The sequence below is a fragment of the Esox lucius genome, chromosome 21 (assembly GCF_011004845.1).
Source record: "Esox lucius isolate fEsoLuc1 chromosome 21, fEsoLuc1.pri, whole genome shotgun sequence".
NCBI classification, from domain to species: domain Eukaryota; kingdom Metazoa; phylum Chordata; class Actinopteri; order Esociformes; family Esocidae; genus Esox; species Esox lucius.
In genome coordinates, this window is record NC_047589.1 from 16,470,238 (window position 1) to 16,483,514 (window position 13,277).

Here is a 13,277-nt window from a genome sequence, read left to right on the forward strand (position 1 = left end):
ACGGAAAACACAAAGAAGTGGGAAACATGAAACTGAAATATCAGCCTGGTGGATCAGCAGAAATGTCAGCTGATCGAACAAGCATGATACAGCCTTTGGAAACTACTTTCTCATGGTCCCTGTTCTCCCTGTCTTAGTAATACACATCACAAACCAACAGAGGTTCATGCCATTGTTTCCACTCAGTTTCATAAAGCACGGAGAGAGTCAAAATTCCAACAGACGGGATGGATTATAATAGACAAGGAATGCTTTATAATAAGACAAGGTGGACAGAGGATGGATGTGGTTAGAAGAACAGCTGTATCCCCACGAAGCCAGACCAGCTACTGGAAACAGCCCCATACACACCCTGCCGTGTCCACACACACACAAACACACACACAAACCCTTTCCCCTGCCCTCGTCTCTCACCCACTCCCTCTCCCAAAAGGTATCTCGTATCGTGTTACATAACCAACATCTGACTGAGAGTTACCCTCTGCTTACTCTGTTCCTCTATGAACAGTGCCGTTCTTTATGTCTCTCTGTGCTCTCTGAACAGTCCCATTCTCCACATCTCTCTGTGTTCTATCATTCCCTCTCTCTCTCTCTCTCCACCTCTTGCTCTTTCTCTCTCTGTTCACTTCCCTTCATGATAATATGCAGTAATAATATTTTCGAATAGAACAATATGATGAAAGGTATAGATGTGGTCAACAAGCCGCTCTCATAGACATTGGGTTATTCTACACTGAGTCTGGATCTGAGTAACTCCCTGTTTCTAGAATGCAAACAAATTCTGACTCTTCTAAATTGGTACCAGAAACCAATGTGTTGGGCCAGAGACAGAAAATGTGTTAAAAGCAACATTTCAAAAATGTATCATTAACTTTGATACTTTGATTGGTTAGAGCTGATGCAGTCGCTGCATTGTTTCGTACAAAATTCTTCATTCTGAAATCACAAAGCAATTTATGAACACCAGATTATGAACCCCAGAGCATCAGAAGAATTCCCTTTTAATCATCAAACTAAAACAATTCACATTCTCCTCGAATCTGGAAGCATTCTCTTCCCTCCTTCTTTAGTTCTTTCTTCCAAATCCATCCATTCATCTTAACATACACAAAGAACACAAACACATATTTCTCTTTTTTCCATTTCTTGTCCATTCTTTTTGCAACTGCCCCAGTTCATGAGTGGGTCACAGATTCCAGATATCAGATTCTGTACAGGGTTCAGTGACACTGCTCACATTGATCTTTCAAGCCTGAGACAAATCAAACAATTTTATTCTGAAACTCAAGGATTAGCCTGAAAAGTCTGGAAAGGGGGCAGTGGAATTCCCATATTGTACAGCTGAAAACATATTTAATCTGATATTGCAAACTAACTTTTTTCATAAATATTAATTGGTATCTGGCTTTGATATCTGCATGCTTGTCTGCCCGCCTGCCTGCCAGTCTATCTATCCATCTAAAAAGAGAGCGTTAGGAATATGATTGAATAGGGCTGCTAGTTACATTTGTAGAGAGAACGGGAGTGAGTATTTGACCACTGATGTTGCCATGATTTACCAGCTACAGTAGTAAGTCAGCCATAGAACAGAGTGTTAACAACAGTCCAGTGACTTAGTATCCACCAATCAATCAATCAACTCACCTGTATGTGATATGCTTGTGCTGCCACTTCTGCCCGGTTAGGGCGTAACGCTTTTTTCTGACACTGAATTTGGATGCTCCCCCTAACTGGTCTGGTACCCCACATCGAGGCTTCTTCATCCAGCTAGGAAGAACAGAGATGATCACAGGTCAAACCAGGCTGTTCGCTTGGCCCAAGACTATACAGCACACAATGCAATCCTGTCATGACTTCCAATGCTCTCATACTAAAAGTCACAAGGACGTACACACTTGCACACAACTGCAAATAAATGTACATTTAATAAGAGACAGGCCTCACCTTACTGTGTTATCACTAACATCGTTACATGAAGCACAAGGAAACAGAAAAAAATTGACTTTAGCATGCATGTTAGTGATCAGCATCAAGATCCACCTCATCATGGATAGACACATACCTTTAATCTCCAAAATAAAGAAAACCCCAACATAATGTCTTGATCGGGGGTGGGTGGTTAAGCACTACAAGCAAAGCATTACATGTTCTTAAATTTCTTTGAGGAACTTTTCTTGTTACACTCTGTAAGCTGTACTCCTACAGTATAAGTCATTTGAATGAACTCATATAAGCAATGGTTTAGCTCAGTCTGACCAAATAACTTGGTACAACATTTACATTAATTGTATATAACCTATAAAACCAAATATATACAGTATCTCACAAAAGTGAGTACACCCCTCACATTTTTGCAAATATTTGATTATATGTTTTCATGTGACAACACTGAAGAAATTCAACTTTTCTTCTTTAGCAAGGCAGTGGTCGTCTTGGATGTGTGTTTGGGGTCGTTATCATGTTGGAATACTGCCCTGCGGCCCAGTCTCTGAAGGGAGGGGATCATGCTTTGCGTCAGTCATGTCCCAGTACATGTTGTTATTCATGGTTCCCTCAATGAACTGTAGCTCCCCAGTACCGACAGCACTCATGCAGCCCCAGACCATGACACTCCCACCACCATGCTTGACTATAGGCAAAACACACTTGTCTTTGTACTCCTCACCTGGTATATATATAGATGTGAAATATGCTGATCTACATATTTCAGCTAATCTACAGTATTTGCTGATTCCTTCTCTGCTAGTGACCTGAGCACAGACATTAACAGAGCACTAAACAGAGCTGCTAACATGTTTGACACAACACTGTGAACCATGGCATATAATTGGTCTAGTTATGTAAGGAGTCAAGTGATTGGATGAGTGTTTTAAAGAAATGCCCCTGAAATTTCCAGTGGAGTGGATCAAAGCTAAATGGAGAGACTTTGACGCTGATGTCATAAAACCGGTAAAAACGATAATGCTGCTTTCTTGTTGGCTACAATATTGTCAGCAAACTGGTATACTGTTGATCCCTTTAGTATTGAAAATTACTACCTTTTTTTTCTTTGCAGCCCACTCAATGTAATCCACACTAGCTCATTTCATTTCATTGGTGATGTGCATTTTGCACAAGACTCAACTAGAGGAGCAACAGAAGAACCTACTGTAGGTCTGCAGTGAGGTTTGCAGACTTGTAATAAAAATAGAAAATACATCTGGTAAAAAAGTCGGTGAACCCTCAAATGCAATATGTTTATTTCTAGATGGGGGACAGTAAATAGAATAATTTGCTTAGGGGCGTTTATCTGGCCTACTGTTCAAGAATGTTGGTTCAGTAAATGAAACGTCACAGATTCTAATCCCCAAGCTGACAGGGTGAAGAATGTGTAGGGACATGTATGCTGTATTAAGGATATTTTATTAACTCTTTAAAACAATTTGTCATTAGAGCAATTCACCTTATTAGCCATGGGCTAAAAGGGAATACGACTCTTGTTCCCTATGGATACTTCATTTGAAAACATATTCACAATTTTGCCAGTTTACATAATGTACTTATGAATGAGGAATACTGTCATCATGTTAGAGAAATACATTTGAATTAATGACTTGCAGCAGAATAACAATCTGGCTTGCTGAAATTATATGTCTGCTAAATAAATGGCAACGCGTTCTTCATTTTCTTTTATTTGACCATAAATGCATAAAACAGCAACATGACACCCATCTCAAATCCTTTTCGATTTGAAAAGTCCAACTGTGCTAACAAATCAGTTTGTTTTTCAATTAGTCATCTGAATGGGCTGATCATGTAACTACTGATCCCCTATAATATGTTTGCTGAAATAAATGTTGTAACTAGTCCTTAAGTAATTTCTTGACCGGACACATTTTACTCGAACTTTTACTTTTAACTGAGTAAATTGCAATCCAAGTAACAGCACTTAAGTTCAGTGTAACTCTACCCACCCCTGGTACTAAAAGGGCACTGTGCCATCAAGAGCCACCAGAACAGCTTGGTATGGATTCTTGTGGGGAAGCACTACTGTCAGTATACTTTAAATTGCTTATTTCCTCAAAGGTTCCCTAGTTTTCAGGCAGGTATCAGAACATGCCACATAGACATAGCACAATGTTACTAATAGTCCCACTTATCAATTTTACAACAAAATGTCAGCTTCTTAGACCCCTTTTCTGTATTTCAAAAAGTAACCTGTTCTCTAAATCATAGATTAGAGCCCTAGAGACTCCTACACATTGATAGACCGACAGACCGAAACACAGACAGAAGGTGTCCTTTCCTTCATGCTCCAAGCGTGGAGGTTCAGAGTAATACCGTAGCATTTACCCAGCCTTTGATCTGCCCGTGTAGGTGTGTCTGCTGCTAAAGAGGCCTTTGATCACATTAAAACGAGACACTTAACCCGTGACAAGCTAACTCTGTGTCTGCGAAACGCTCCCGTCTGTTCTCTTCTGCCCTGGAATGTCAAGCAGCGAATCAAGTCCGTTTCTATCCATAAAGGCCGGCTCCACTGTGCGACACTATTAGTGGGGTTCGTCAACCAATTACACTTCGGACATCTGACAGTGTTGGATTTGACAGAATCACTGATCTACAAATCACCTTGCACACCAAATGAGAGCTTATATTGTGATTAAGACGAAACAAGAATGGTGCTAAGACTTACTCTATAGTGTTCCTGTCCAGGGATCCTGTGACGTTGAGGCCATAAAGGCGCTGCATGGCAGCGATAGCAGACTGCATGGTCTGGGCCGTCCGCAGGACTGACATTCTGGGGTCTGTTGGTGGGAGGTAGCCATACCTCTGGAGCCAGGTCTGGAGGGAGGGAGGGAGGGATGGAGGAGGAAGAAAGGGAGGTAAATAGAGAAAGAAAGTGAACAGAAGGTCAAAAGTGTTTTAATAATGCATAATCATAATGAGGTGGGTTTTTGGAGGAGATACTAATTCCTAAGCCCTTTCCACCCACACGACCATAAATGATCAAATTAAATTATTAAATTCAACTGTGAGAATAATAAACTACCGGAGAACCACTGACCATAAGCCCTGCATTTATAAATCAAGCGATGCCAATTTAAATGTTAATAATCGGCATTTTCTTTGATCCAAATGCTTGATTCTGTATCCATTAGAACCTAATGATGACTTTCACATGATGGTCATGTTTTAATCTACTCACTCCAACAATTGAGCTGTTTGTGGTTCCTGTAATTGTTTCTTAAACTGATTGTTGTAAAAAGATTAAGCTATTTTGGGTAATGTTCTTTTTTATTGTCTATAAGTTAGCACACTGTCGAAATTACAATTTAAATACTGTCAATTCATTTTAGGAGGGAAAGAAAAGCCTCACCAGGAGCAAAATAATCTGGGTACACTTTCTTGGTCATTACACCTGTTGCCATGCTTTATAATATTTATGTAATAAGTAATGATTAATTTATGAAATGTGTAATAAAAAATAGAAATTGTCTAACAAATAATATGATGCCGCAATCAAAATGTTCTTGGTTCTGAGTTAAAATAAGTGCCTAGCACTTGTCTTGCAGTCAGGTTGGCTAAATGTAGCAACTGTCATTGTTTTTTGTTCTTTTCACTGTTAATTTGTCAGGTAAGTGTGCTAAGAACAGATTCCTATTTACAGCAATGACCTGGGAGCAATTAGCGTTAACTCTCTTGCTCAGGAACAGAACAACACAGTTTTTCACCTTGTAGGCTCGGGTTTATAACAACGGACATTTCATCTACCGGCCCAGGGCTCTTCAGCAGGCCACCCGGTGCTTGTAACTAAACTGAACATTTGCATTGACTTTTACTGTGCAGAGACTTTATTCCACTTAAGATGTTCTGATGTATCTTTTGCTACTCAGCTATTGTTGAATGTTTGAGAAATCCTCTTTAAAATCAAAAGGTATTGGAAATAACTTTCAAAAAGTGTCCACACAAAAAATGAGGGTGTCCTTTAAGGCACAAGCAACCAGCCAGAACATCTAGCTACAGGGTTACTGAAGAAGTATAGGGACCAAGAGATCCACTGATGACCTTTAAGCGTGGGATTGTTAACTGTTATCAGATCGTTTGCTTGTCAGATAATCTGGTGTAATGGAGCTTTTAAGGCCCCGATAAAACCTGAGACTTGGATGATCACTGAGATGTCTATATGATCATGGAGAGTCAGGAGGGACAGAGAGGAAGATGAGAGGAGAAGAAGATGAGAGGAAGATGAGGGTAGAGCAGAGGTCTTGGAAAAAAATAGTGTACTACAAAGAGAATAATTACTACACACAATGTAGTAAGCCAGAAACCCTGAGCTGAAAGCAGCGGATTGCAAGAGTACAAACAAACATCAAACTACATCTTTACAGAGTCATTATGGAGCTGCATTTCTGCATTACATCAGAAAGACGCTCTCCTCTCCAGCCTGGGAGTAAAACGCAATCTCACACATGCTGAAGCTCAAACCTAATATCCACTGCAGTCAGAGAGTGACAGAAAGGTGGAATAGAATGATATAGAGAGAGTGAAAAGAGAGAAAGAAAGATGAAGGGAGTGGTACAGAGAAAGGTTTGAAGTCAAGTCTGAGAAACAGCCATGCTTGCTATCCTACCACATCAAGCAGACTCCCTTATGACCTACACGATCAGTGGGTATACAGACAAACATGACATTGTCCAATATGTACAACAATCTTACACTGAGGGCAAACATGTGACAATTGGCCTGCAGCCATGGAACCAGAAGAACCCAAGGGGACACCTGTGGTAGTTTTAAAGTATGTTGTCGCTACTGACATCCCATCCTGTGAGCAGATGTTGTGATTGGCACGCAGCAGTACAGAGGATAACGGATCCCTGCTGTACTGACTTCTTTGTCCCAAAGGACTCTGGGTAGGGAGGGGAGTAAAGAGAGTCACAGTGGTGGTGACAGTTTGTCACTTGACTGTCTTTTACATGAAGCTGTCAAACTGAGATATGACGAAAGGATGGGTGTCTGGGGAACAGAGCTAACATCAGGTTCAAACCTTGTGATTGCTCCGATTTATCAAAGGCAAGAACATTATGTGGCCTACTGTACGGCAAGCATATGTCACATACATTTAGAGAGACAGATAAGAGAGACCAACAGAGATCAGCAAATGAGGCAGATCTCCAACAATTTGTCAATCTCCTCAAATTCATTCTCCCCCACATCTACCCACCACTGAACAAGCTGTCCCACTCCATTTTACTGCTCTACTGTCTCCAAAGCTGGCATGAGGGATAAAGCCAAACTGATCTGTGCTCCACTACAGTAGTGATGGTAATTCAGTGAGAAATATAGACCAGGAGTTACACAGAGCACTGACTACATCTGACGTCGGGATGTTGCAGCGCCTCGTTCAGCACCACTGCTACTCGATCACAAGTGTGCACACACGTGCACACACACACATACACTCACACATAGGAAGCCTGTCAGGATAGGATCTGTTTTGGTCGAGACAAGTCAGTCCTTCCACATTACTGCATTTCTATCCCCTCATCACACTCAACACCACTACTAGGGCGTAGTCTCAAATGACACCCTATTCCCTACAGACCTATACAGGGAGCCTTTGGGATCAGGGGTGGAGTGTTATTTTTAATCAAAAGAATCACTGTCTTTGTTCTTATTTGGTCTTTAAAGGGCTAAAGATAAAATGTGATAAATTGGGTATGTCTATCTGAACTCTTCATTTCTTGTCTTTGCTCCTCCCTTTCCTGCCTCTCTCCATATCTTTCTCTCTCTATGCGAGGGGGATCATAATATTTATGTTTTGTCGGTTATTCTCAGGGCAGAAAAGGCCCCAAGGGGTACAAAGACTAGAATACTACAGCAATATAAATGCACAAACACACACACACACACACATACACGTCTTTGTAGTGTTGTGTACTGACTGTTGTGTCCTGACTCACATCATGCAGGAGCTCTGCCCCCTCAGAGCCCAGTACCAGGGCTGATGTCAGCACCAGGATTGACCACGATACCAGGAAAGACCACAGTAGCAGAACTGATCAGAGTACCAGGAAGGACCACAGTACCAGGAAGGACCACTATACCAGGTAGGGCCACAGCAACAGGACTGACCACAGTACCAGAAAATACCACATTATCAGGACTGACCACAGGACCAGAAAAGACCACATTATCAGGACTGACCACTGTACCTGGAAGGACCACTACACCTGGTGGGACCATAGCACCAGAACTGACCACAGTACAAGATAAGACAACAGTACCAGGACAGACCACAGTACCAGGGAGCAGGTTGACCTATTTTGCTTCTGGATCTTGTTCTAGAGGTAGATCTGCTCCCAGAAATTATAAAATGGTTCTGTTCTATGAGGGATAAAGCCAAACGTATCAATCAATCAATCAATCAATCAAGTGTATTTATAAAGCCCTTTTTACAACAGCAGTTGTCACAAAGTGCTTTACAGAGACACCCGGCCTTAAACCCCAAGGAGCAAACAACAGTAGTGTTGGATTTCTGTATCTGTGCTCCATTCAGTATTGATGGTAATACAGTGGGAAATATAGACCAGGAGTTACACAGGGCACTGACTACATCTGACGTTGTGATGTTGAGTGGGCTCGTTCAGCGCCACAGCACCTCCTCAATCACCCACATTCACACAGACACACACATTGTAGTTTGCCTTATCTCATGCACTTTCATTTGCGTTCACTGCATGGATTGTGCAGCAATCATCAGCCAGGTATATACAAGGCTAACTGGTATTGCTTCTAGGTATTGTTGTCCAAATGAACATTGTACTTAATGCATCCTCATTGGAGCTGATTATAATTTGGTCTAACGTGCATTACTAGGGATTGATAATAATAATTAGTAGCTAAAAAAAAATGCACGATCTGGGAGTGAGAAATGTAAATGCAAGAGGAATTTAACAACATCACACAAAACGTTCAAAGATTTTACAGAGTTGGAGTTCATTGAAGGAAATATCTGGTGATGGAATGGAAGAAGCTAAATGTGGAGGTCCTGGGCAGGAGGGGTTACACCTGGTCTTTGGTTGTGATGCTGGTAGCATTGCCAACATTTTCTTAAACAATGTTGAAGATGGGTTATGGAATAGAAATCAACATGACATTATTTGGTAACAGCTTTGAGACATTCATGCAGACTACAAGCTCCCTCAGAACTTGAGAGATATGTTGGTCCCAGAATTTCACATTTTAGAGCAGCCTTTGAAAGTCCCCAGCACAATGTGCACCTGTGTAATAATCTGGCTGTTTATCTTGATATGCAAATATCTTGGCAAAGGAGAAATACTCGCTAACAGAGATATAAACATATCTGTGCATATGTGTCCATTTTTTCCATTTAATTTAAGCTCATGGAACATGGACTAAATACAAACTTAACATGTTGCATTTACATTGCTGTTCATCACATTGACTGCCTTTTTCTCTTCCTCTTACCTCAGTTACTTCATGTATCTCCTCTTCCTCTCGCTACGTCTCTCTTACTTTCTGCCTTTTAACTGAATTAGGTAAATCCACATCCGCTATCACAGTGTTTCCTGTGAGTTGATTTGGACTCAGTCATTTTGAAGCGACCGCCTCACCACCAAATACTTCAATGCACAGCACAGTTAAAAGCATGAAATTGCTTCTGTAGTTGGTTATGGTTATATCTCTGATGTGGTGCTGCTGTTGAATAGAAGCATGTGTTATGTGTGGAGCACTATTATGTAAATTGTATAAATAAACCAAAACAACAAACATGGGATTGGATTTTGAGTAGTACAGTACTTCCTGGGAGGCTTCTGCATCCTAAATCCAACCATATTCACTATTTACTGCATTACATTTACCACCATCTCTAAGGCCCTGGAAAGAAGTAATGTACTATATAGGGAATAAAATGCCATTTGGAACGTAATGAAGTTCCCGTACACATATCTCTTCCTTCAGAAACAGTGTTATAGTCTGAGCCATAAGCACTTTGATGAATGTGCTTTCAGCCTATGAGCAAACTTTCTTATCTAAAGCAAATGCGTTCTAGAAAGCTGAGTTTGTATTTATTTTTATTTTTTACTGGGGCTCAAAATGAGTATACAACCCAAGTGATAACATCCATTTTTTCCTCTTTCAATTTTCATTATGCTCATTGGGTATCATTGGGTATGGCACTACTGGGAATAGTGGGCAAATTTGGATGGATCCAGCCAGGTAAGTGAAGGGTGAACATGTGAAGCTTGTGTTCCTATCAAACTACTGTATCATCTACAGTGTACACCCATCAGCCAAATCAGCCGGACTGCTTTAGAGGGGTTAGGTCTGCATTGGTGTCCCCATTCCCTGGGGGACAATAACAATGACACATAAGCCTTTAGCAGTGGAGGGGGAGGATATTAGTTCTATAGTTGCCATGGTGCCGTGAAGCAGCGAGCCTAGAGATCTCCGGTACATTTTGCAAACATATGTATATATTTATTGCTTGCAAGTTTATGTTACCTGTTAGCGTGTTTTGATTTGAACAGCCTAGCCACCACCATATTTATTTAGTGGTTTACAGCTCCCTACTCCATGAGGAAGACTGGGGTGGATGGAGAGCCGCAGTAGCCTAATCAAGTCATCATTCAGTCATTTAATCTTGTACAAGACAGAAGCACCGGCCATGGAGAAGGTTCAGTTTACCATCATCCCCAGGCGGACAGGGGGTAGGAGCCCGAAACACCTTCCATCCAAAGTTGGCCTTGTTGAAGGGACTTTAGCAAGTCATGTTTTTGTCATTATTTAATTTCCCCAACAAACAAAACTGCAAGGCTGGCCTCCAAATAGAGTCAGGAACTGGCCTTTTTCTTGTAGGCTACAAAGGCCGGTCAGAATTAATGGTCCACCAGACCTTCAGCAAATTTGTGCCTGGGAACGGCATTAGGTTTAACAGAGACGGTCGGACGGTGGGAACGTCGTGGCGCCTCAGACATGCCTTGAATTGATAGTAAACAGTGCTGCCTGCCTGTCAATGAACAATGTGATCATCTTCCCTGTTGACTATCCCACCCTCGGTAAAGCTATGTGTGTCCTTGTTGACAGTCACACCATCTGTTTGAGGCTTAAAACAGTTTAAACTTTCCATTTGCTGAACATTGTTGTGCAGTCGTCCAGACATACTGTTTTGTATGTTTTTATATTAGTTTGTTTTCATGGAAAACGCTAGAAGCAACATAAATTCGGATAATTATTTTTATTACATACACCCCTGTCAGTTACAGTAGCTCTCCTTTGTACAGTCGATCAGAATGCTGCATCTGCTATCAGAAAGTGACTTAGGACAGTCGATCCATCACAGTCACATAGCGTGTGGCTGTCCATTTCACGCCTGGACATTACTTGAATACTATGAATGTGCCAGGTGTAAGCGCAAGTACAGGGAGAGAAACCAAGACGGTTGTAGGGAGAGAAATATGAATTACATAAATGAATTAGTGTCAAATGTACATTTTCTAAAAGCTAATGCAAGGTCTCTGTAGTGTAGACCCTCTCTCTCTCTCTCTCTCTCTCTCTCGCTCTCTCTCTCTCTCTCTCTCATTGATTCATTCTCTTCCTGATCTATAGCTTCTTAGCAGTGTTCTGCCTATGTAAGGTCTCTGGACTAAAGCACAGGCTACAGCCTTTCATTCCAGACGGGCTCCCACTCAATACATATAGGGGGGATACAACAATATGTCTGTCTCTCACTGACACAATAACAAGTATTTGTATGTTCATGCAATTGCACAGAAAGGATTTGGGATGGACAACGGTGGACTGTAGATAAGACATTTTACAATATCCTTCAGTGTTTGTGAATCATCCCATCATGATTCTGGGCCTTACAAAGGTTACCGGCCACAAAACAGCACAGTCAATGCACTATGTAAATCTCTTTCTAAACGTGTTGGTGTGTCCTACACGTACTGTAGGCTTTTGGTGTAAGTCGTAACGTGCAAAGGACACAAAATCAGCTACGGCTGAACTCACAAACTCTTTGTGACTTGAGAGTGATCATATTGTCTTTTGCTAATGCCCCTCCTAGACTAAAACACAGTGAATTTGACATTGCTGCAAATTATTTGGCAACTTTTTTTTTGTATCTGAAATATATCTGATGGAGATGTCGGCAACAATGCTGAGAAAACATTTTTAGAAACCAACCTAGCGAGTCTTTCAGTAAAGTTGCCTCTGGGTTTGTACAAACGAAGTCGTGATGTTAGGGGCTGTTTTCACACACTCTGTTCTACACAGTGACTTTGTAGTTCTGACACATAACGCTCCCTTGGGTGAAGCAATCAAGGTTATATAACAATGATGCACATCTGACTAGGATGTTTATGTTCCTGAATGGGGAAACTCAAAAATGTGTGCTTTTCGAAACTTCTACCTTGACTTCCCCTCACACATGGTGTATTCTTACAAATGTACCCAAATAATGGAAGAACAAAGAATGTTTGGGCAATGGATGGACAGAGATATAAGAGTGCGGTTTGGCATCTAAGCTGAAAAACATTCTAACACAAATGAATGGAACCATGCACAATACAGCTATTTTCAAAGAAATCACAAAAATATAGCCTTTTAAATGTACTCTATTTGTAGTGATACAAAGGGTTTATTAGCCCTAAAAAGCCCATAAAAAGCAACATTTAATTGAATACAAACAAAGCTGGATCCTTGCCCGCGATCTCTAAAGAAAATGACAAACCAAACCAAGACTGCACCAGGAAGTGTTGAAGCCATCTGACATAAATGATACTGAATCTACGTTCAACCTCTGCCACCTCTCAGAATTCCTGTTGATACCAATGACACCATATCTTTCATCTTGCCTGTTTAGAATTCGTAAATATGCAGAGGTAGCTTAGAAGTTGAGGATTTGTTTTGATTGTAAATCTGAATTACCTTACCATTGCATACTAGTTTAGTGCAATCCGCTGAGAAAATGATTTGATTTGATTATGTTAATTTTTAGATGGGAGAGTGTGTGAACATTTCTTACCTATGTCTTTTAATAATTTACTATCAACATGCTCTAAACAATAAAAAAAAGCTGAATTATAGAAAACACTTGGTGCTTATCACCTTTTTTGTAGTTGTTAGTGTTGGGATATGTGTCAGGTTCCAATATGGTATCAATGTATTTAACGGTGAAAGAGAGGGGCATGTCTTAAGCTGGACAAGCTACAAGAATGTTTCAAAGATCCGGTTATTCCTATCAAAAAGTTGGTAAATGCGACTTTCGAGTG

The 13,277-nt window shown here is 40.9% G+C and overlaps 1 protein-coding gene across 4 annotated transcripts in view; it reads right to left on the minus strand.

Moving 5' to 3' along the window:
* Window positions 1-13,277, minus strand: part of LOC105027114 (matrix metalloproteinase-16) — a 58,081-nt gene that overhangs the window by 37,609 nt on the left and 7,195 nt on the right. For 2 of the 4 annotated variants that reach the window (XM_010899038.5, XM_010899039.5), the window contains exons 2-4: window positions 4,673-4,821; window positions 1,945-1,959; window positions 1,645-1,767 (exon numbers count right to left, since the gene is read on the minus strand). In XM_010899038.5, coding sequence (XP_010897340.1) covers window positions 1,645-1,767; window positions 1,945-1,959; window positions 4,673-4,821 — 287 coding nt within the window. The remainder of the gene's footprint in view (window positions 1-1,644; window positions 1,768-1,944; window positions 1,960-4,672; window positions 4,822-13,277) is intronic. The other 2 variants (XM_010899040.5, XM_010899043.5) reach the window with 1 other exon arrangement.